The sequence below is a fragment of the Lipophrys pholis genome (assembly GCF_963383615.2).
Source record: "Lipophrys pholis genome assembly, chromosome: 5".
Lineage (NCBI taxonomy): Eukaryota > Metazoa > Chordata > Actinopteri > Blenniiformes > Blenniidae > Lipophrys > Lipophrys pholis.
The window spans coordinates 16,654,629-16,677,606 of NC_137628.1; the positions used below are offsets into that span (position 1 = coordinate 16,654,629).

Consider the following 22,978-nt stretch of genomic DNA (forward strand, 5'->3'; position numbering starts at 1 on the left):
CATTGAAGGTTACCGTAAATCTGGAAGAAACCAGATATAACAATTGACAATTATAGCATAACATTTATAGGTTATACTAAAGTTGCTTGTTGTTAAACGATTTACGCGTTGAATGAAAAATAGAAGTGTTTACCAGGACACCTGGCAGTCATTTTATTCTTGTCATCATGTTTTATTTGCATTTAAGTTATAGTTTGCATTCACGTTATGTAAACCTATGCCATTGTGTAATTGCAAATTTACAAAATCAAAGGCGTTGCCTTTTTAAAAAAAATTTTTTTAGAATATGTCTCGATCATATTTTTTCTCCATATGGTAGCCAGTTCATCAAAACCAAAGTACAGAGAGAAATCAGTTCTGTGCATTTGCTCACCGATGTGCTCTTTACATTAAGCAATTGTCCTCAGATGCATAGTTTTGGCATATTATTATACCTGGAGATAATCCAGGTAATCCAATGCACAGTGAGAACATGCAACCTCTGAACACACAATTGTACAGTATATTCACAGTGGCCGTGTCTGTATATTTACATCAATTTACCCCAGGTATTCTGTGTGTGTGTGTGTGTGTGTGTGTGTGTGTGTGTGTGTGTGTGTGTGTGTGTGTGTGTGTGTGTGTGTGTGTGTGTGTGTGTGTGTGTGTGTGTGTGTGTGTGTGTGTGTGTGTGTGTGTGTGTGTGTGTGTGTGTGTGTGTGTGTGTGTGTGTGTGTGTGTGTGTGTGTCCAGGTCATACTCTCAGAGCTGTACTCCACGGGTTTCCAGCGATCTTTTTCCGATGACGACGACCTCACCACGATCGCCGACAGCGACGTCATCTATGCCTTCCAGGCTCCGCCCTTCTCCGGTCGTGGGGGCTCCGCACCGAACTCAGGTAACCACGGCAACAGGCCGTCCATCATCAGCACTGCAGGCCTCGAGCTTCCCACACTCATTTGGCAATCCGGCCCATTCCTCATTTCCAATTTTCTCCTTCTCAGCTTCTCTCTGTCCTCTTAATTAACTTTTATTCACACTCACGCTTGTAACTGTTTTTCACTTTCATTGAGCTCTAATGTTTCATTACCCGACCGCAGTGTTTTTCAAAAGGGAGACATTTTACTTTGTTTTGGAGAGTGACTCTGTCAGCTGTGTGTTTTGTATTCGCTCTTTTCACCCTGTTCCCTTAATGCCTGATAGCACCCAAACAAATTAAAAGCTATGTCTGAACAGTAGCTTCAACACAAGTAAAAATTAAAGACTGTCTCACCTGGATGAACCTCTACAGATTAAATAATCTAAAACTCAGAGATATTACTCCGGCAAGTAAACACAATTCCTAATTTTTCTGTGAAGGTAAGACTTCAAGTCAGGCTTTCCCTCTCTTTCTGCTCCTGCCTAGTTACTCCATGAGGTGGACCTTGACAGAGCAGTTATTTCTCATTACGTCCTCAAATTAGAGAGCCTTATGAGGTTTCCTCAGCCTTGCATCACCCGCAACCGTTTACACACACTTTCGATAAAGTGTTGTTTTGTAAAGTAGAGTTGCTGAGTGTGCGTTCTTCAGACATGTTGGCATATCGTTAAAAATGAATTATCTTTTGTGGCTCTTGTAGGAAACATTACCGTGCAGCATCTCTGCTAAGGTCGAGTCTGAAAACCGTTTGGTTTCAAAAAACTGATGTAAATGAGAGAAGTAATGACGACAGGATGCAGTTTAACCGAGCTTGAGCTTGGAAACGGTGGAACCTGACAATATACTGATTGATTTGCACCCACATAAGCGTTGCTTGTTCTTGACGAAACCAGATTGAGAATAAATAAATTATTTGTGTGCCTCTGAACTTCTAATCTATGTAAGCGCACGATTAAAATGTTGTAATTAGGGATGTGTCTGGCAAATAATTTCTCTGTCGATTAAACAACAATTTTAATTAACGGCAGTCGCTGAGTCTGAAAGAGGAACTGTCAACATTTAGCACCATGTCTTGAGGCTCAAAATGATACGCCACAAATTTTGGCCACACGACTGAGGAAAGCCAATGATGCTCTCTCCTCGCCAGCCTTTGAGGGGGTCTTTACGTTTTGCCCACGTTGACCTGCCAAACATTTTAGTTCTTGCTGTCAAGCATGAAGACGAGGGGAGCCTGCTGAGGGTAATGTCATTTCCCTTTCACAAGAAGGCAGTGTTGGGACGAGATGCGTTATCTTCTGAGACCGGGCAGAATCACAGCGTCTCTGAATAAACAATATCCAACTGGCCAGAGTGTGGCTTGAACGGCTACCAGCAACCAGTCGCTGAGCCGCGCACATCCTTGCTTGGCTTTAATGCGATTGACCATTGCTTCATTGGCGCAAATCCATGGCTGTTGTATTTTATCTTCACGGCCTACATTGCTTTCTTTTTATACTGTAAAGTAAGGCATTTTCCCTGACTTAGATCATTCCTAGAAAACTAGCATGAGCTTGAAAGCCATGCGGTCAGGGTGAGCTTGTTAAAACATGCTAAATGCAACAGTTTTTTGAGAACATTTTAGTGTATTTTGACCCAAATGTATCATTAAGATTGACTTTATGTTGAGATTGTAGTCATTTTCAGTAGGGATTGTTTATTTTTTGCAAAGATTTTCATCATGTATACTCTGTACCTCAACAAAGCACAAATTTAGAATTTAAAGGTTCCTTTTGCACTATTTTACCAGTCCAGTCCGCTCAAGGTGAAATCGGGCTGTATGCGACCCCTAAACTAAAATGCGTTTGACACCTCTGATATAGACCTTTGTTATTTATCAAAAGTTCCAACAGCCTTTTCAATGCGATCATGTGATATTGGAGAACTGTGACTCACTTTGCAGATTCCGTTCTCTTACGGTAATGCCAGTAGTTTGACTCCTGTATTTACCTCTCTATGTGTTGAAACGTCCTTGGGCATAGCACTGAAGCTGCTCTCAATGGTTGTTGTAATCACTGTGTCTGTGGTAATGTGTGTGTGCGAATGCTTATATTCACACGATTGCTGCAACAGTCAAAACCTATGACGCCTTTCACCAAGTCAGCACAAACTTTTAGATCTGCCGGCTGTTGCCATGATGTAAATGTGTTGTTGTTTGCTTAATTAAGCCACTTACAAAAGCAAAAGATCTGTAAACATCATAGCTGACGACTTTTGTGTAAATGTTGAGAAAACTTCTGAGGAAGTTACATATACTCAGATATGCATCTTCTAAGAGTCTCTGGTTGTCATTACCTTTTACTTTCTCCTGTTCTCCACCGCAGCTCGAAGCACTGAAGTGTATCTGTGTTACTGCACCGGCAGCCCTACTCTCTCACTAATGGCCCTCTGCCACAGTTACAATATAGAGACCTATATTTGAAAGCCAAGCGGCCATTACTTTAATAGATCGATGACCATGTCTGTAAGGAGCTTAACTGAGTTACATTACCGCTAAGATTGTGAGGATATTAATAGCAATCTCTCTGGGTTGCCAGGTAGTCAAGTTGCGGTTTTGCCTTTGTTCACCAATCCACTGCCCAGTGAAGCTTTTAAGGGGGATTTTGTTACCCCTGAAGAAGAAAGCCATGAATAATTCACTCCAATGCTCAAAGTGCTCATGAAAAATTAAGACTCTTCACTTTCTCAACAGGAGGCATATCTATTGTCACTTCACACTGTGAAAGCGCATTCAAAGTATCTGGAGAGGGGGGCAACTCTTACAGTACGCTTCACTCGCCGTCACACAACCACACATTTCCATCACTGTAGACTAAAACACTAATTTACAATAATTTTCTGTAAGCTCACAAGAGCTGAATCAAGATTACTATAGCAAACCAAAAACTACACCGCCTTACCTATTCTCATTGTCTTCAGGCTTAAAAATTGATGCTTGTTTTGTTTCTTTTTAGAAACTTGTTTTCTTCCATAGGGAGTGCAGCAGAATGTCACTCTGTGAATACATTTATGAGTCCATGACATAAGTAGCACACACACACACACACACACACACACACACACACACACACACACACACACACACACACACACACACACACACACACACACACACACACACACACACACACACACATAATCCTCATAGACTAACCCTAACCTCAGCCTAACCTCAAAACATGTCTTCACCTTCATCGTTTATGTCAGTCTGAGTCTATAAACAGATTTAAGTCGACGCAACATTAAACAACGAGCCTCACAAGCATACACACATATAACGTTACATTGACTTTAAATTAATTTAATACTGACTTACTCTGAATTCTGCCACGACGACTTGCCTGACTGTATCTCAATCTGACCTTTAAATATGTCTTCACTTAAAAATGTAGTGATTGTTTTTTCCCCTTGGTTTGGCGTACCGTCAGGTTAGAGATCCCCGCCTGCAGAAGAACAAGGCAACATACACACACTCTTACAAATGAGCCTCAAACAGCACAATGGCTTCACCTGCAGGAAAAGGAAAAAAGTTTGTTCCCCATAATGTGAATATGTGAACACGTTTTTGTTTGTGCACACACACACACACACACACACACACACACACACACAAAAAGACACTTGTAATAAATCACTTTTAAGTTTTCACTAGCAAATGTGACTTATATTCTTGTGAGCATTCCATGAAAATGATAAATGATTTTGGCTCGGAATAATTCATGAGATCAAAGCACAGCAGATTCCAGGATATCTTAAGATAATTCAGAGGAATTTATTTTCATGTCTGGGTGTGTATCCCTGTGAACTTACACACTCATTACTGCTGAGACCTCAGCATGGGACTACAGAGATAAAAGATGATATGAGAAAGTATTTTTTTGCATAATTTAGGGCAGCAGTTGGAAGCTGCATTTATACAACAAAAAGAGGGAAAGTTATAATCACTGTAATTTTAGTAAAAAAAATAAATAAATGAAGAAAGGACACAAACAGTCTCATCTTCACACGGTTTGACAACTTGGGGATTAAACACGTTGTGTGGCTTGTGCCTTATTAAAACTGTTGGTGCACCTTAATTTAAACAACAGGACACTTGAGGCAATTGAAATGTGGCTATGGTTACCAAGGTTCTTAAATTAGTTATACTGGCGTTCATAGGATCCTTCGTTTGTGTGTAGTCATTCTCTTTCACTGTTCAGTGACAACGGTCGCAAAATAACACTGGCCATAAAGGTTTGGCTGAACTAATGTGGGATGAATCAGTGTTAGCAAATTAATAAAAGAATCGGAGGTGTTTGTTTTATTTCGTCATTATATGGCAACAAGCAAAGAGAAATTGCAGTTAAAAAAATTTTTTGCACAAACCGCATTTATGCTTCATTTTCCTGCAGAGACTGTTTGATTTCTGTTCTAATGACACATGTCAGGGAGAGCAGGATTACTATTGCAACAACACTTCATTAGTAAAACTAACCAGCTCACGTTCCCCTCTAGTAGGTAAACAACCTAATAGGATCAAAAAGCAATGAAAGCTCAGCTGCCACACTCCAGATGTCCCGTGTGTGTTTTTTGTTCTTTTCTTGTATAGATGGTATGAAAAATGTGATTTCCATGACAAACGGATGGATCGAAGGGTTAGGGTTAGGGTTCACTTTGAACCGTTGTGAAATTGGTGTCAGTCGTAATGGAGACCATATCTTTTTACTTCCCATATTTTCTGTACTTCAAGTGAAACTTTGGCTGTTTCTTTGGCTGGTCATGTGACTTCTATTCAAAAGCGACTTTTCTAATAAAAACTACAGGCACATACAATAGATGGCATTGAATGATAAAATGAGGCAACATCGCCCCCAAAAAAACAACAATACTGCCGAGTTTTACCGACAAGAGGCAAACTGCCAATACAAACAGCCGAATTTAAACTTAAAATGATAAAATGGAAACGACAGCAGAAAGAGATATCATAGTGTCGACTGAAATAAGCAGAAACCGTTATCGCGATGAAGAAAATAAAATTATAATTTTTTTTCTCTTTTTGTGGCATACTTTTTGGCAGAAGCGTCTTATATAGTTAAGTAGGACTTATAGCCCAGATAAAAAGGTATGCGCGCAGCTTCATGTGTGTTACTTTCCTGACACAAAGGAAAGCACAAGTCACATATGTGCAATTTTAAGTATCTCTATACCTGTCTCATTTGAATCTGTGATCAGGCCTCATACTGCAGTATAGCTGAAGGAAATCAGGAAAACATGGGAAGCAATGACATTTTCACTTAAGTGAAGTGAGATGCACACGACTTCAATCTTTCCTGCCTCTCGGTAATGATGTGCTAATCCGGCTAATGTATCCGTGCATGAAACAGACCAATGTCTGAGATTTTTCCGTTGATTTGCAGCCATGATAAATGAGAAACAGCTCATTTGCATAGAAAACCTGCATGTGCAAGATTTCAGGTCATTTGTGGGATTGAAGATCATTTAACTTTTTTTTTTTTTTTCTTCTTCCATTAAAGATAACAATTTTGTCTTCTGATATGTTTTTGCTGTCATCAAACATGAAATCAACCGTGTGTTTTGTCCTTTATCCAGGCTTCTGTGGAATTATAAGACATGTGCATATTGCACAGTTGTTCTTACATTAGATGGAATTACATACGTTATACTGGGTGATGAAAGAGAAATTTAGCCTGAATGTTGGTTGAATGTGGCAAAAGGCTAAAAGTGTTCCGAGTTTGAACGTGTTCATACGGTTTCATACTGAAGTTGTCTGGATGGTTTTTAGCTCCCTCACTATTCCCATAACATAACTCCCATCACAGTTTTGTAGCTCGCGTGACAGCTGCTCAGTAACTTTCCAGCCAGTGAAACTTAGTTGCTCTGTCCATGAATACACTTGACTTTTCAGGGTGAAAGTGAAATGATGGTGCACTGAATTAAAAAAAAAAGTGCTTTCACAGCAGTTAATGACATAGAGGAATAAAATTCTACTAAATGAAATGACCACACAGCAGAATCTGGACATGCAGCACCATGAGCAGATGTGGATTTGATCTAGTTCTGTGATGTTAATCATTTCCCATCTTTGCTCCATTTGCTTCCTCTTGTTTTTTGGTATTTGACACAAAAATTGTGATTTTATTTTATTTTTTCTCATTTTGCAGCTGCTGTCAGTGTGATCGAGACACTAAAAGGCTGTCAATGTCTCTCAATGTCTGGAATAACAACTTTACCTAATAATAAAAAAAAGAAAAGCAAATTTGTTTTATTGAGGGTGTAATAGAATAAAGGTGAAATGAGGCAGGATGGGAGAGAGACTGAGTGACAAATGAGACAGCAAAAGGAGAGCAAATAACTAACTTAGATATCACAACAAAATGAGAAAGCGAGAAGCTCAATGAGAAAAAAAGAAAGCTAATATGAATGAGTACAGATATAACAAACATGAGAGTGGAGAGATAATAAACGAGAACAAAAAACGAATGAGAAAAACAATGGAAGAAAATATGAGGAAAAAAATTCAACAGTGAAAATGAAAACAAACAATGAAAAAGACAAAAAGAAAAACTGAGTGAAAATAAGAGAGCAGACGAGGAGGAGGTGGTGAGAGACAACATGAGAAAAGCAAGAGAAAACCTGAAGCCTGGGCTGGACCAGGTAAGATTTCTCTTCAGCACCTTTTGAAAATTTTATCTGTGCATGAAAAAGTGAAGCCGGCAGTTATGGAGGCGGCGGGATGATAGCTTGTGTTTAACAAATAAATGGTTCAAACGGCCTCTCTTTACCCTTGATTCTTGATTCGTTCTTTTTATTATGTTTGCCTCCTCCTCTGCACTACATTACTCTAGGACATAAAAACGTAATCAAGCATCGCTCTTCTAATCCAGACAAATGAATAGTAAATTGTCCTTCATTAAATTGCCAGACTTAAAGAACAAAGAATACAAACCCATCATTTAGTAAATTCAGTTTGTCTTTGTTCCTGATGACAGTTTATTGTTTACAGTAAATTTCTCCATCATCATAACCACCTCTGTATTTTACTTTTTGTCCGGTGTGTGTCTTCAACTTTTTATCAGTAAACCGTCAGGGGTGTATTAAATCAGCAATGCTTCCCGGTTACAGTAATGAGGTTTTGCATTCAGAGGAAATGGCAATGGAGGTCTCTTGGTGGAAAACATTGAAAAATCAATTAGGTCCAAAGTGCCACGGCAGTGTCCTAGTTCTCCCCCCCCCCCCCACAATCCGGGCAATTTGCACATAAATGGTGTGATAAAGCAGCACAAGGAAAAGACTCCTATTGAATAGAAGCTCTGGGAAGTTTAGCCTGCTAACTTTGTGTGATATCGACTTGTTCTTTGAAATTAAAAAGCAAAGGCCAGGTCTCAGTGGAAAACAAGAGGCCGGTGGAAGTTTGAACACAGTAAATAGGGAGCGCAGCTAACAAGACCGGGTCGTTTGAGAGAGAAAGTGTTTGTGTTGTTTATAGTTTGGTGAGAAAACGGAGGATTCACTAGCAAAGGTGGTTGAAAATCTTTCAGCGACTTAGTCACACGAACACCATCGACATCCAGAGATGGTTGCAGTGATCTCTCAAGTCTGTCTGTGAGTCGGTTTTTCAAAATGTACTCACACTTTCTGGAAGACGTGGCTCCGTAAGCTCTCCGGGCGTGTCATGAATTGCTGAAGTCCTGTCGAGGGTAGACCACTGTGTCATTCTGTCAGCTCACTGAGGGTTTTGTGAAAGTGGAGGAGTTTCAGGGATGTTAACAGTGCTCAGAGAGAGGTGTTTACCTCGGCTGTCACATTGTTACGGCGTCTTAAAGAAAGAAAAAAAAAAAGGAGTATTTGGTGAGCGTAAGTAAACCCCGCTGAAGCTTTTATTCATGTACTCAACACAATAATTGTCAAGACAATATTAAGGCACTCCATTTATATTTCGCAATACTCTTTTGACTGATGTCAAAGTTGAATCCCTTCTTGCCTTGTCTATGTATTAAAGTGCCCTTGGAAGAGACAAGGTTGCCGTGCACCGTTTATGGCGTCATAACCATTTGTCAAGTCTTTCAATGATCATGTGTGAAAATTATTGCACCGAATCGCATGGGTGTCAAATATAAGGCTTGTGGGGCAAAACAGGCCTCTGAGGTCACTTCATAACGTGTTAAAATGACAAAGATGTTACAGTTTTTCAATAGAGGAAATGGTTGTCTTACCCTACTTTAGTCAGAGGGGCTTTAAAGATTCAGATCGGGCACAACGAACATCAAATTGATCTCTAGGGAGCCGTTAAAGAAAGTGTTTCAATATAAGCAGCCAACAATCAGGGTGTGTCATAGTCATGTGTCTTTCAGAGTGAAAACGTTTGCGCTATTCGGAGAGCAGCAGTGGTTAACACTTCTGCCTCACATCAAGAACACCCCAGTTGGAATCCAGGCTTTTGTATTGTGAGTTTGCATATTCTTCATGTGACCGGGTTTTCTCCAGTTGCTATGGACAAAACACACTTTTTAGATAACTTGTTTCCTATGGGTCTTCTGACGGTGTGCCCTGCCTTTTGGAATCTTCGTATGTCACAGCTTTCCCATCGTGAGGTGTGACTAGAAATAAAGTTTAATCAGAATAAGATCTAAAATGTGTCATGCATTTATTTCTTACAATTAGGAAATGCAAAATACAATACCTTTTGTTTACAGTTGTCATACGTTACTTTTTGGATCAAGATGGCATAAAATTGTCGTTTGGAAATTATTTGTTTCTAAATGTTAGTGTCAGGTCCTGAATACTGCAAGTAAACTATAAATAGTACGCTATACAATTCTGTCTGGTAAGAAGGAAAAATCTAAATATAATGTAAACATCATTGTTTTTTGTATGAAAAAAAGAGACTCGTCTTGATACAGAAACCTCACAAATGCAAATCAAACCTTGCAAAAGTACACATCCCATGAAGCCCCATTAAGACAGTTACAGGTTGCCTGAAGCAAAGTGACTGCAAAAAAGCAAAAAAAAGAAATAAAAAATTCCAGGAATATTCACAGGGGAACTCTCACCGCTCCTGTAGGATTCATCATTTAGAATAACCTGAAGAGAATGAAGGCAGGAAGAAATTTCATGTGTCTACAATCGGCGCTCTGATCACCACGACCGCCTCTACAAAGTGTTCTCAACTCACCTGGGAAATAACACCTACACGCAACCTCGACTTCCTTATTAGAAACAACACAAACTGTGCATAATTGCCTTCTGCTCGCAAACATGTTTCAAAAAATGTACTGTACAGTGTAACACGAAGCGCAACTCAATCATGTCTGACAGCAAGGCAGAGTGGACTGGAAGAGGTGGAAGAAGTCCTCTATCTGTTTGCATACCAGATGTTGTTACGTGATTATCTTCCAAAATAAACCTCTTAAGATTGCATTGCCTTCTTTTTAGTTGGAACAGAGTTTAAAATGAGATGAAACTGAAGCGGAGCTCATCACAACCACAATTTGTCCAAGAAGACATAAACAGGACAAAATAAAAAGAGGAATTCAGTCAAGTGGGGTCAAAGAGGAGTATTTAGTATGAGCCAAGACGGTTGATGTCAGAGAAGGAAGAAGGGAAAGACAGAGTGAAAGATGATCTATTGTTGATGGGTAGATTATTCCAGTCACTTTGGGCCAAAAGCTTTAGGGACGTGTGCAATCAGTCAGATAAATGAAAAACCGTCTGCCCCTTTGTTAGTCTGCACTAGAAATATGAGCTTTATTCTATATTGTTATATTGTTTATTCATAGCTTTATTGTCCTGCAGTAGGCTCCAGTTTTAAAAGCAGCACTATGGGAAGTTGGACAGTTGTCCCAAAGCAAAACGTTCAAAATCTTTCAATACTTTTATCTATAAAATAATATATATGCAGCTCCTGTCAGCACTTTGGCTGAAATTTCCCATCATTTACCAAAAGACGCAGTTATCCCGCCCCGTCTGAGAAGAGAATACCGCTCGTCACGACAACAGAGTCTCAAGATCTACTTCCACTTAACTTTTTTGAAGGTACAAGCTTCAGAAAGTTAATGGGAAATCTGAGCCTGAATACAATATTTGTACATTGCACATAAACAACATTGGAGGTTAGCTTTTTTGTTTTCTGACACAGAGTACTGCACCCAAAGCGCCTTGTACTTCAAAACTGATAGTGCTGTTGAAGATTTAGTTTAGGCTAAAAAAAGCTCTTAAATCACAAAGTATCTAAATGGAAAATGTTTAAAATACAAATTTTGACTGCTTTGACTACTTTCCCATGTATTTTTCTCAACATACGAAGTTTGTTCTGAAAGACAAACTTCTGTTTTGTCCAGAACTTCTGATTTAACGACTTGAACCCAAACCTTTATCTGACTGCTCAATTTTTGAAGTCTCCATATTTCCCATCTTATTATCTTTCGATACATTCATTGAAGAGTTGGTAGCATGCACTGTGATTTTATCATGAGGGGTTTGCTGGACTAATATTTGAGATATGATGTAACTCAGTGCAACAACACCTTGGGCGATTTGAATGATTGCAGCACTTTCCTTTTATGCATTTTTTTTCTCCTTAATAGAAACAGACAATTGTGGGTGTTGGGTCTGCTGTTGACACAGTAGTGTGCACTGTGTGTATTGTGTATCCAAGAAGAGAATTGAGAACAAACACGGTGCATTGAGATATGATGGGGGGGGGGGATCAGGTGTACTCCGTTCCCGCTGTGCCACCTTCACTAATTCATCATTTTGCTTTTGAAAGGAAGCTCAGGTGCTCTGCTGTCATAAGGGCTATTCTTGTAGTCAGATGGTCGTTTGCTGCCACGACCTGCAATTTGTGTGGGACCAAGCCCACGTGCACCTGGATATTTTTGGTCAGGTATGTGGACGGCACTGACAGGGGTCACTCCTCTGGTCAGGCTCCATTTTGAGGGAGTGTCATGTTTTGTTATTTTTGTGGGCAGAACACTCGCTGGAGTTGGTTTGTTTTTCACTTCTTCTTTTTTTTTTGTCAGTGTTGTGTAACTGACTTGTTTTGCCTTTTTACAGTCCACTAATGAACTAGCAGACAACTTAGAAAATAAGGCGATGATGTTCGAAGACTATCGCCTTGGGAACTGCTGCAAAATGTGGCTATTTGGATAAACAAGGCTCTTTTTTGTTTTGTGTGTGTGTGGACTGAGTTCAGCAGAGAGACCACCGAGAATGCATTTCTAATGAACGTTGACAATAACAGACACTGCACAGCTCAAGTTTTCACTCTTCTTGAAGGTGTTTCAGTAATCACCCTAAACCATCCATCCATCTTCTGTGTAGCCAGAGCTTTTTGGAGCAGGAAGTTGACCAGCTGGCTCTGGAATAAAGCTTCGATCAGAGGTCCCTCACAGGGTTAACAGAGGCAGACACTTACTGCGGGTAACTTAAAGTCAGATACTGACCTCGAAATGTACTGTATTTGGATGGATGGATGCACATGTTGAACATGCATACTGAAGTCCAAAAGGCCCATAAGCCAGAATCTTCCTCACCTTAAGGTATGAAGCACTAAACCACTGTTCAGCTCAGTATTGAAGCTCTAGCGTCTGGGGGGGCAAACATTTGACCAGCCTGATGTTTTGCTCTGGAACTCGGGGAAACATTGTGTTGTGTGAAAATTGCCAACCTGACACAGACCACAATATTTTAAAGAATGTAGCTGCTATTCAGGGATGAGAATTGATAAGATTTTTACGATCCATTTTCAATACTATATTTATTGACCCCTTTTATCGATTTTCATTTGGAAAAAAGGATCCGCAGTTACCTGCAATATTAACTGCTGCTGGGTTGAGATTGACTCCTGAGCGGATCCAAAACGCGACAGTCGTTCAAAGTTATCGCTGCTGTGTGTGTAAATATTTCTGCGTATTGGTTGTATTTCCTGCCTTTGATGAAATATTCACTTTGTAAGTATCGCATGTTGCCCTGTTGTCATCCTTTCTCGTGAAATGGAACCAAACTTTCCAGAGTTTGTGTCACTCGGGCAACATGTTTCCTGCTGGCTGGTGAATGACGCCTCCACGCTACGCGTGTGGTGACGTCATTCCCGCCAACTGGAATCGAGGAGGGAATTGTTTGCAAAATTGACAAACAACGCCAAGGAATTGAAACACAATAAACTAGCAACCTTTTGGTTGCAAAATTGCATCCACATCAAATCCATCGCGTCTCCATCTACTGTGTTTTGCCGAAATGACCGTACATGAATTTTATTATTTGCCAATATGTTTGGTTGTTGCTGCAGTTGTTTGAAGGGTGTAAAAACGGCTTATATATTCATGTGTGTGTGTGTTTGCCCCGTGATGGGTTGCTGACCTGTGTAACGTGTATTCTGCTGGGCGAGACGTTAGTCGGCTGGGATCGACTCCTACGATCAGACAAAATGGTAGAGAAGTTTAATAGAGCATTATTTTATTCTGCTTCTTGAAACGGCTCTGTCTGTCTCTCAGTTCGGCTGTCATAAAGGTTTGGAGTGGACTTACCATAAACAATTCTTTTTCTGGTCTGACCCAATTAAAAATCAACTAGTTCTGTATGTGAACTTTGAATTCAAAGGAATTGAACACCCCTACTTAAGGGAGTGATACTTTCTTAAACTAAAGCACAATTTTTTGGTTTCTGAGGTAACATCTCCCCGACCTACCATTTTTCAATGACTTTCTTTCTGTTATAATGCACATTGCAGCTTTTTTAATCGAGGTTGAAAGAATGTATATTATTTTTTTCAAACATCTTTTTCCGTTGCCGAATGCTTGGTCCCTTTCATAAGGTATTTGTGCTGGAAGACTATTTTCTCTCCTGCAGCAGCAGAATGTGTCTGTCCGGATAAATAAGATCTTTTGTGTATCTGCAGGGATTGACGTTAACAGTAATGGGATCCTCAAGAAAGAAAAAGCAGATGTTTGAGGTTATCTATTTGATTTCCACCTCTGTAGATACGAACAGTGATACTGTAGGACTTAAGTTTTAAATGCCGTCATCTTAGAGATTTCCTCTTTCAGTAGCGACCGCGGGCCTCCCCAGCTCTAACGTCACTTTGCGGATATTTTCATCACACAGGGATCAAGTTGTCGAAAGATCTTTGATTTGTAAACGTCTCCCAGACAGAAGATGTCTACATGAAAGCATACTGCAGCTCTGACTGTGTGAGAGTGTATAATAGGGAAAGTTTTACACGCTTTGCCCTTCCAGACAAATCTTTCCTTCACTCACAGATCTCAAACACACTCGTTGATCCTCTGTTGTAACAATTAGTCATTTTTTGTCGACTGCCATTACCTGACCACGTCTGTGAAGCTGAGGGCTGATTCATCCACAGCAGCCAGATAATGGAGAGGTTTGGGAAAAGGAAGAGAAAATAGATAGAAGCTTTGATTTAGAAAAAAAGAAGAAGAAAAAAAGAGTATCGGGGATAAAGGGGAGTAGCGATAACAGCGAGAACTGAAGGATGGTGAGAGAAGAGAAAAGTGAGTGCCAGAGGAGGCGTACTGTCTTTGGCGGGACTGAGCTGTTTAATTAATGTTGCCATACACACCACCTCCAGTCTCAAGAGCCGTCTCTGTTCCTATTTCTTTCTCCTCACAGTCTCCCTTCTTTCTCTCAGTCTCTCTCAGTTCAGTCGCATTGACTTCAATTTTCGTGTTTATCTTTTAATTACAAACAGCAGATTACAAACAGGGTGCGATAGCTGCCATGACATTGTCGCAGTGCCATCAGCAGCGCTCAATATCTCACGAGTCAATCACTAAATCAGCACATGTGTGTGTGAGGACAAAGTGTTTCTTTCTTCTTCATTCCCTTGCTGAAGTCCTTTTCACCCACACTTCACTTTGGGAATTTCAGTTTAAAATTAGAAAGCCATGCTGCCCCCTCTTCTCACTCTCGTGTTCTCCTGCTTCGCGGCCCCTCTTCTGGTCCTTCTTTCCACTCCTCCAACACCTCTCCCTGCCTGTGGGTCTCCTCTGTCCATCTCTGGGAGAGGAGGAGGAGAGTGTGAGAACGAGAGTCTGGCAAGAGCTTCTTTCAAGCACATCTGGGATATTGGGGTGAAATCACACTGCACACCATGCACAGAATACTACCTTCTGCTTTTAAAATTACTTATAGAAACACTGCTGTTCAGGGAGAGAATGTAAGGGAAAACCAGCACACCATTCTGCAAAGGTTTTGCTGTTTGAACAAACTCCGCTCCATTTGCAGCATAAATGTGGTTTGATTACAGTGTGAACAACGTCTGAGTGAAAGATACTCCACGAAATATGAATTATGTGCCAAAGTTCTAAGAAAAAATATTTAATGATTTGTCAGCGTGACTTTAGCAAATGTTACATTGCATGATTGTTAAAATAGTTTGTTCAATAAGCTTTGAAGTCATTAAGTTGTGGTGGTTGGCACCCTGACTTCACTCAGGTTATGTGGGTGACCTCCAGACACAAAAAAGAACATGGTCATAGGTGGACATTTTCATATACAAACAACAAAGATTCCAGATACGTTACCAGACGTTTAGTGAGCTGCCAGACATCCTCTGTCAGGCATCTGTCAAACAGTTTTTAATGTTTTTGAGTAGCTTCCCATCTTTTGCTTATCAGCATTTTTCTCCTTGCAGATTTCAGATGTGCAGAACTTCTGTTTTGCAGATACGGCGGTCCTTCTTGTCCTTGTTGCTGAAAGAAAATAGATGAACTCTGTATGCGTTATTACTCTGTCTGCTCTATTTGCGCCTCACTTACTCCTCGTCTTTAAGGTTTCTGCGCGTGTCCGTGCGTGCATGTGTCTAACGTTTGAAGGTGGCAGTGATTAATTGTGCGGTAGGGATCAAGCAAGCGTTTGTTTAATTAAATTCTCTAATAATGTCAAAGTTTATGTTTCCTGAGAGACAAGAGGTTGAGCCTTCCATATCCCCTTCAGCTATTACTTTCTATTAATCACTGCAAGATGTTTTTGTTGTGTGAAAGTGTATATGTGGTAACAGATCCAGCGCTTTCCAAACACATCACATTACCCTTTTAAGCTTAACATTGCTGTTTCTCATTATGGTACCCTGAGTTGTTTTGTGACCCTGATTCATTTTAGTCTCCGCTTTGCTTCTGTAGCATCTTTTCAAAGGTGTTGCACTAAACGTAAAAAAAATAAAAATTTAAACTGTAGTGCAGCAGAGTGATTAACTTGGTATTTACACGCATGGATGCAGAGATTTACTTATCTTAAATTTTAAAAAAAAGAAAAGGATACAAAAAAAACTGCTGTCTGGAAATTGTGGAATGTTTTATAAGAGATGTTCTTTAAAATAAATTGGTAAAAAGGTTCAAGACTACACAGCACCTCCATCCATCCATCCATCCATCCATCCATCCATCCATCCATCCATCCATTCATTCATCTTCTATCCTGCTTATCCAGTTCAGGGTCGTGGGGCGCTGGAGCTGATCCCAGCCTGCTGTGGGCGAGGGCAGGATACACCTGGACAGGTTCCAGCCTGTCCACAATAAAACAAAAATATAGAAATGATATAGTCACAATCAAGTAACAAACAGTTCAGAGAATCAAGAGAAACCTCAAAACGGAAGGCCAATGTTGGGTGCTGGTGATATTTGGACAATCTGGTGGATTGGACCTGCATTTAAAGAAATCTAAAACAATTTGCATGCTGCTGAAGTATGAAGCACTTAATGTTGTGCAGGGCTCTGTTATCATGTCACATGAAGGAGAAGCATATCTTATGAGGTCAATGCCTTGACGAGGAGCTTTATCTTCTCAGACTGGGCAGGATCACAGTATTTCCAGGTAAACAATGTCAGATTTGCCTGAGCTGCCATTCTGTCAAAAGCATCATGTGCGTTATTTTTTTGATTTATCATTGTTTATTTCAATACGCTAGTTCGGGTTGAAAGAGAAATGTGTTTTTGCAGTTACCTGTTATGACAACACACACACGATGACCAGTGTAAATATTTTAGCCACATTGGCTGCTCGATGACATTGATTGTGCGTTTTTGCAAACATGCATGCCAGCCTCTGTTAAAGAGTACTTGTCCACTTCCTCTTCTCTTTGCAGGGTATCACCACAGCCTCCCCTCCTCTCCGTACTCCTCCACACCCGGTCCCAATGGTCAGAGGTTACATTCATCTGGCACCCTCTCCTCAGAATACCTTAACCACGGTAGCTCCTCCAAGGTCCTCCTCCTCATCTGCAACACTTCAGGGTCGGGCCAGCAAGCGGTCAGGTACGCAAATAAAAATCTGAACCTTTTTCATTTTGTTACTATTGTGGAGTCAGTTGCTGTTTCAGATCTTATCGGATTGGTCTCCTGTAATGAGAATGTTCCAACGTGAGGTTTCCTCCAGTGAAATGCCGTCTTAAAACACACCGCAGCAGAGTTGAACGTTTCTTACTAGATTGCTTTTGAGGGTGTATCATTTCACATATGTCAGAATACATTTTAGAGCTTGTTCAAGTACAGCAGCAGACATATCCTTTCAGTTTCTTTATTTCCCTCAACTAAGCTGCTTTTATTTTGCTTGTGCAGCTCTAAATCTCATCCAGCTGTGGCTAGAAGCTGACAATGTAAAAACATAAAGCTGAGCCATACAATGTGTTTATCTTGTTTGTTTGTTTGTTGTTGTTTTTTTAGCTTTTCTTGTTTGCCATATGTCACTTTAATAAAAGCAGGCAGTCATATTTACTTTGTTAGTGTGTTGCCTGTATGTCATATGTCAACAGTAACACAATTGTACCACTCAGTTACTCTGGATTTTCAGTACCACGGGGGTGGTTAACTTCTCAAATACGTTGCCATGACAACTTGTCATGAATGCCTAACCTGCTACACAGCAGGTTATGTTCATGTTAAGAACTTATCAGGTATAAAAGACCATTAACTGACCAATGTCGGAAAATAGCCTCTGTATTTCTCATCCAGATACATACAGGAGTACTGAAGAGAGCGAAAGATGATAGAAAACGGGACAGAGATGGAATGAATATGGCGAATAAAAACCTAAGGTTACTATCTCAAAATCGGAATCCTTATCAACTAAAGACAAAAATTTAGCGGAAGCTAAATATGCTCTTTGAATTGATGAATGTCACTGAATAAACCGCTGGATGTCGTCACTTGCATCATGTTGTTTTTCTTGACAATGGATGAATATAATTTAAATCACAGAGGAAACACTGATAACATCCAGATATCTCATCGGGGATCAAATTGTTACTGGAGGCAGCATGTGGAATAGAGAAAGCTTCAAGACACTGATAAAACAAGGGAATTTGAGAGTCACGGTTGTGCTTGAACAGGGATTTATGGACTCATGTGTGGATATTTTCAGAAATCTTCTAGATTTACTTACTACTGTCAGTGAGTGACGCAGCGGGAAACCTGTAGGCCGTCTGATAATTTAGGTGTGCTCAAGATGTCGAGTTTGTTTTTGTCTCATTCATTCAACATCTTGTCCATTTTTGACCATGTCAGCGTGCTTTTGTGTCTGCGAAGGCACATGACATAATACAAGTGTGATGTTTCTCACTCCAGAAATGCTATGGCGGGTTTACATCCTTTCCACGTTTCCCATAAACTGCTGTGAATATTGGACTTTATGTTGTTCCTGCGCTCATTATGAAACTCTGTGTGCTTTGTAGCTGAGAACATTATTTTAATGAAGGTATTCAGCCAGAGGTAGACTGCATTAATGAGAGTGCACGGCGAGGACTATAGGAGTACTCACAGTAATCGTGTGTTACTACAGAGCTTATCGTACACAGAGGGATTCTTATCACCATTAGCAGTCCTTCTGACTTATACAGATCTCTCCACTAGGATCAATAAAGTCTAACCTATTTCTGCAACAAGGAAAGATTTATTCATCTCCTCACTGATCCAGTTTCAGTCATCCTGTGCCCTTTGGGACTCGATCATATAGCTCCTAACTGTGTGAGGATGAGTAAGTGTGTTGTTGCTCAAACTGATAACAGACGTTCCTGAAGGCTTGATGGTGTCGGGATCGGACATTTGAAGATTTGTATGTTCACACGCCACAGGACTCAGCTGTGCCTCTGTAGTAAATATCTCAGTTATGCTGTATATTACTGATATAATGTGATAAGAGACATATTAAACATGTCATTCATTAACTCTACAGAAGGTTTTAGAACCAATAAATAATTTCTACTTCTCTGCCTCAGGTGTATTTTCGGACTCAAAGTCAGTGCTCCAAATGACCCTGGAGTATGTTTGTATTGGGAATCTCTGCAGGAAACTTGGAAAAACTTTTTTTTCTTCTTCTTTTTTTTAATTTGTTGCTCCTCAACCCTTGCTTTTGTGGTGAGAGGATGATCCGGGATAGGAGAGCAGTCCTTTACAATAACAGATGCAAGAAATTTGAGTGCGTAGTATTGGCTTCAGTCTCTAAGATTCACCATGATGTAACACACGTTTTGTAGAGAAACACAATTCATAGCAACTGAAGAACGATGACTTGACTCAAACATACAAAAACTACTACTCTGAATCTTAAAATGTTGTGTTAAGGTATGCATCTATAAATGATATATTGAAGATCCTGAAATACTTGGCTTGCTTTAAGACGAAGCACATCCTCATTTCCTCTTCCTGTTAACTTCTCAAAAGTAGATTTCTATCCACCCCCTGCACTCAGGGTTAACTTAAAAAGACAGTTGTTGTTTTTATTAGGAAACAATTTTTATCTACTCTGCTTGTTACTTGACACCAACAACCTCCAAGATATCAATGAAGGACAAGAGGTTTAGTAATTACACGATGTACTTGTTTTGTTTTGTTATTTTTCTCATTTGCCAGATTCTTTTTCTTCACTAATCAAGAGTTTCAAAGGCAGTGTAATGATTTTTAGTTGGTTAATTTCCCAAATATGGATAGAAATCACTTAAAAATATCTTCTTCTTTTTTTTTTTTTCATGTAATTCCAAAGTTAATTGATTTCCTCTCCTGTCCCCGGTCAGGTTCGGGCCTCCATTCCTCATGATGGAGGACAGAAATGTGTCCTGGGAGCAGCTTCAACAGAGCCTTCTCAGCAAGCTCTACTACCTGATGCAGAATGGATCTCAGGCTCAGGTAATGCCAGAACCCCCACTACACAAAAACATATACTCCACCTGTCATCTCACAGCTTTCAGGACCTTGTAGCCTCTTGCAGTAAACTCCAGCGAAGCCAGAAGTAATTCCCTGTGGAGTTATTGTTTTAAAGAGGGGACACACAAAAATAGTGTTCCGTCATGTTTTTTTGTTGAATAATTATTTCAATTAATGTTTTATTCATCACACTGTCAAGATGTGAGAATTGATTCCCTGTTTGGCAGTCTGAGTGATTATTTGTTGTTGCAGTTCAAGTATTTGGATTGTAGGACTTGTTTTCTTAAATAGTTGCTCCAGCATGGTGTCAAAAGGTTCTGATTATCAAGTATCTGAAGTTGTTTGATTGATTTGCAGCTTCTGGCCTCGGACTAAAATACCGTGCTCCTCTCGTTATTTAATGTGCAATTAAAACAGCTGTTTTTCGTCAACAGATTTGGGGTCAAAGATGGCTGCAGTTTGTCCACGCAATCACAATGAAACCACTAAATATCCTAATGCACCAAAGTATGTGGAGAAAATCACAAGCACGCATAGAGAAAACATGCAAATTCAACAAAGAAAGGATCTTTTCAGAGTGAGGCAGCAGTGCCTCAAATATTTCAAATAATTAGAATACTGTAATGTAAGTCGATTTAACTTTCATATATTGTAGAGTCATTCCTCGTGGACTGAAAACAGTGTTTTTTCTTATCATTTTAGCTTAAAAGTCATTAAAAAAGTGTCTCAAAATATTGAAATGTTTTTCAAAAGGTAAACTGTTTTTGCTATTTGTAGTCATAATTATCTCATTGGAAGATTTAAAAAGCAGCTTGAAACCTTTTACATGGTATATTATCAGAGCAGATATAGCTAACAAAACATTAATACTAATAATTATTTAAGTTGTACCTGTTTTAAGAGCGTTTTTTACCTCTGTGTCTGTCTTTGATTTAAAGAAATATTTAAACCTGATTGCATTGTAAACCACTCATCAGCGAAAGATTTCGACTAAATTAATCGCATTATCCTGTATTACAACTGGGGACATCATATTTACAAGTGGGCAATGTGAGCCTGTTTATGTGAGAGTAATAATGGTTTTATGTGCTGAGCATAAACTGAATTATGTCACCACCCACTCAAACTACAAATCCATATTTTAACACAGTCGTAGAATGACTGTTCTGCAATTCAAACTGAAAATAGAAGATTTGTATTATATTGTATTACATCCAAATGCATACCTGCTAAAATTCTAAACGTGCATTGACATCCCGCGGCTGTGATGTGCTTTCAGTGTGTACAGACAGCCTTGTCTGTTGAAATTCTCCTCCTCGTCCTCCGCTCTGTATTTACTGTGAGATTTGACAAAAAAATCCCCGACAAGCTTCACTTCAGCTTCATTTGTTTCCCCAATCTCAGTTTAAGTGATCTGTACATCATAAGCTGTAATCCATAGCTCTACACCCTCGAGTGCACAGCCACTTCAGGCGCCCGTTCGCACACGCCAGCCCTGCTGCTGGCCATCTGGTTGCCATGGGCAACGGCCTGGTGACAGGCAATATTTGAGGTGGCCTTATCCAGAGCGAGCAGCTCTCCGCCTTATAATAAAAGAGCTGAGGAGGGAAAGAAAGAAAAATATGAGTCCTTTATTTGCTGACTGCTATCTCGCTTCCATAGTTAATTCCTGGAAAACTGTCTGGTCTGACACAGACTGTCTGAATCCTCACTTACCCTCGGCTACGTTTTGTTTGTAATACAAGCAAAACCCCCAGAGTCCTCAGGTAGATTTATAGGCTGATTCAGGGTTTTTTACTAAGATAATGATACCATCTGTATCCACCAGGCTTTGCTTTCTGTTGAGACTTTGTTGTTCTCCTTTTGAACTGAAAAGTTCAAAACAACAACGAAACAAACAACTTCAGGAGAGTAATGATGTGAGAGTCTGAGATTAACATTATGCTGGACTGGCTGATTTAAAAAAAAATAAAGTGTTTATTTATATAGAGAGCAGCAAGTGTGAGTGCTTTCCTGGTCAATTTATGTAGTCTTTAAAATCATCGTGTCAATATGAAAAACGTTGGTGCCACCTAGAGGCGTGTTCAGCGAGTTACAACCAGGGATTGAAAAAACAATAATCCCCTGTGATACTATTGACTTCTAGATATTACAATAATCAGTGATTATAGTAATAATCCATATTATTCATAGGCATTTTAAACAGTCTCAAGGTAAAAACAGTTTTACAACAATGTTTTCAGTTATATATTATGAAATTCTACTTTTTTGAGATTGAAATAAATCAGGTTTTCAAAATCAGTATTTTCTGATACTTGTTGCCAAAGTTGTTGTTCTTGAAAAAAAAAAAAAAAGTTTGAAAGCCGTCCTCAGGCCTGAACCTGCTAAATTAAGTAAAGTCTGATTAGATTGGATTAGACTGAACTGCATTGACAGTTTCCCTCATTAACAGCATTAGGACGAGAAGTAAACCTTTTAAGTTGAAAGTTGTAAACAAATTAGGCCATTTACATAATAGGCAGTCCAGTAATATGAATTATTGGTTGTGTGAGATTTTTTTAATTGCACACACCTTAAAGTTGTACTTTTTTTAAACATCTCATGGATTATCTTGGCCTGAACCAACACAAATTGATTGTTTATATAACAGAATATTGACCTACTCAATGCTCTGTTTTCCAGGTAGTTGATGGCCCTGATCTGATGAGGAAGTTTAGTTTTTAAAGTAAAACCTCAGCAATCTCCCTGCTGTGCCACTCGTCTGCATTCACTCAGCCAATGTGTGTTTACATTAATTATAGTCTGGTGGAGTTTCCACTCTTCATTTATTAACTGCAGTCCAGAGCTTTGAAACCATGCCCATACCCAGATTGCTGGTGTTGACAGCTCCCCTTCA

At 39.7% G+C, this 22,978-nt stretch overlaps 1 protein-coding gene across 2 annotated transcripts in view; it reads left to right on the plus strand.

Moving 5' to 3' along the window:
- Positions 1 to 22,978, plus strand: part of usp43a (ubiquitin specific peptidase 43a) — a gene marked incomplete at its 3' end in the record, with an annotated part of 121,758 nt that overhangs the window by 66,806 nt on the left and 31,974 nt on the right. For both annotated transcript variants that reach the window (XM_080464622.1, XM_080464621.1), the window contains exons 6-8: positions 730 to 874; positions 17,031 to 17,199; positions 19,953 to 20,064. In XM_080464622.1, coding sequence (XP_080320748.1) covers positions 730 to 874; positions 17,031 to 17,199; positions 19,953 to 20,064 — 426 coding nt within the window. The remainder of the gene's footprint in view (positions 1 to 729; positions 875 to 17,030; positions 17,200 to 19,952; positions 20,065 to 22,978) is intronic.